The sequence below is a fragment of the Propithecus coquereli genome, unplaced genomic scaffold, assembly GCF_000956105.1.
Source record: "Propithecus coquereli isolate 6110/MARCELLA unplaced genomic scaffold, Pcoq_1.0 Scaffold16, whole genome shotgun sequence".
In the NCBI taxonomy this organism is placed as follows: domain Eukaryota; kingdom Metazoa; phylum Chordata; class Mammalia; order Primates; family Indriidae; genus Propithecus; species Propithecus coquereli.
The window spans coordinates 11,581,131-11,582,919 of record NW_012140524.1 but is presented as its reverse complement, the minus strand read 5'-3'; the positions used below and the strand labels follow the sequence as shown (position 1 = coordinate 11,582,919).

At 38.5% G+C, this 1,789-nt stretch overlaps 1 protein-coding gene across 1 annotated transcript in view; it reads right to left on the bottom strand.

Annotated features, from left to right (window-relative positions):
- Positions 1-1,789, bottom strand: part of ABCC9 (ATP-binding cassette, sub-family C (CFTR/MRP), member 9) — a 167,663-nt gene that overhangs the window by 94,326 nt on the left and 71,548 nt on the right. The window contains exon 14 of the mRNA XM_012640978.1: positions 1,392-1,490. Within this exon, the coding sequence (XP_012496432.1) occupies positions 1,392-1,490 (99 nt within the window). The remainder of the gene's footprint in view (positions 1-1,391; positions 1,491-1,789) is intronic.

Here is a 1,789-nt window from a genome sequence, read left to right as displayed (position 1 = left end):
TTAGGTGCTATAGTGGAGGTGAGTACACAGCACTCTTAGAATACAGGGGAAGAAATGACTGTGCACTCCAAGAAGTTACAGAGGATGCAATGCTTAAACTGTATTCAGAGAGGTGAATAATAATGTTCCAAGAATAAAATGATGACAAGAAAGCTTAAGAAAACTTAAAGGTGAAAAAGTTCACGGTGCATGTGAGGGACAAGAGGAGGTTCATCGTGGCTAAAGCATAGGTGTGAGTGGGCGTCCTTGCATACTACCATGCATGCTTAAGGGAGGGGAAACAGAAGATGGGGAGGACTGATAGCACCCAAGTTGATCTAGGGCTGAGACTGGAAATCAGATGAATTAGAAGGACAGGAAAGTGCGGGGATTGAAGGTGCTGGGAAAATTATTCATGGTTTCATTTTCTTAATTGCTTAGTCTTAAAATATTCAAATCATTCTTAATTCTTCCTTCTTCTTCTCCTTATTTATATTTGTCCATTCTTAATTTAGAATGTTTTTTTCTCAACCATCCCATCTTTTACATTTCTACTGTCACTCCCAAGTGCAGGCAACAAACACTGCATTTCTGGGTAATTATTCCAACCAACTCTGAAATGTCTCCTTGACATATCTATTTGTCAGATTTCACTTTCAGATTTACCTTGTTGTTACCCTTTCTAAAACTTGCTATGCCTGCCAGAATGCACATCATGACATCCAGTTGGCTTTTAGGCCCTCACTGTCTGGTCTCAGCCTTCTGAATCTCTTTCTGTTTGGTTTGCTCCCAGGTCCTAACTAACAATCCCACGTAATCTTCCTGCACACTATTTTCCTTCTCCCTTTCCCTTCCTCACACCTCTCCCCTTACCTGATTCTCCTTAACTTGCAAGACCCAGCTTAGGGTCCCAAAACCTACCCTTGTGAAAGTGGCTTGAGGAAAGATCATACTTCCATATATGGCAGTGGTATTTCAAAGATGGTTGGGTGATGGTATATTCTGGCTGCTCCAGCACTAGACTCCTCAGATCCTACATTCTTCATCTTTCCATGGTTAACCTTTCTTCTGCAGTTTACTTGGATTTTTTTTCCTTCTTTATCTGCTCACCAATAACCTAAACAATACCTCCTATCCTATTCCCACCACCCCCCAGACACATATACACTTCAATTGCTGCTCTTTAGTCTTGGTATACAAATTGTTCTCAACAAGTATATAGGACGGGCTGAAACTTCCAATGAGGTGTGTCTTCAGAGAATTTATTCCAAAGACCTCGGAAATGACGATGAAGTGGGGCAAGAAGGGAAGAAAGGAAGTCTCCCATGTAAGGGTTCCAGAAACCATGGACCAAACACAAGGATCAGAAATAGTTGCCATTTTAGTTTTAAATTTTATATGCTCAAAATTACCTCTGTTTGTTGAAAGGACTTCCAAAGGTAATATTTTCTTCTACTGTAGCATTTAATAGCCAAGGCTTTTGAGCTGCATAAGCCACAGAATACCTGTTCCTACTGAGAAATGGAAAAGAAAAACACCAGAATTATGCAAGGGTGCTGGGCTGTGTGCATATTTTAGTATAACCAAGGGAAATAAAAATTAATAAAATATTTCAAACACAGAAATGGAAAACTTCTAAAAGAGAAAATTTTAAAGATCACCAACGTTATGAAGAAATGATTAAATATGTCACCTAAATTAAAGGGATTAGAATGTAATAAAAATGTCACATGATGTGTAAAATTTGATTTTGCTATGCTAAAGAAGTGTTTTAAGGTATAAAGTACTAATCAAAATTTTCTAAAATGAC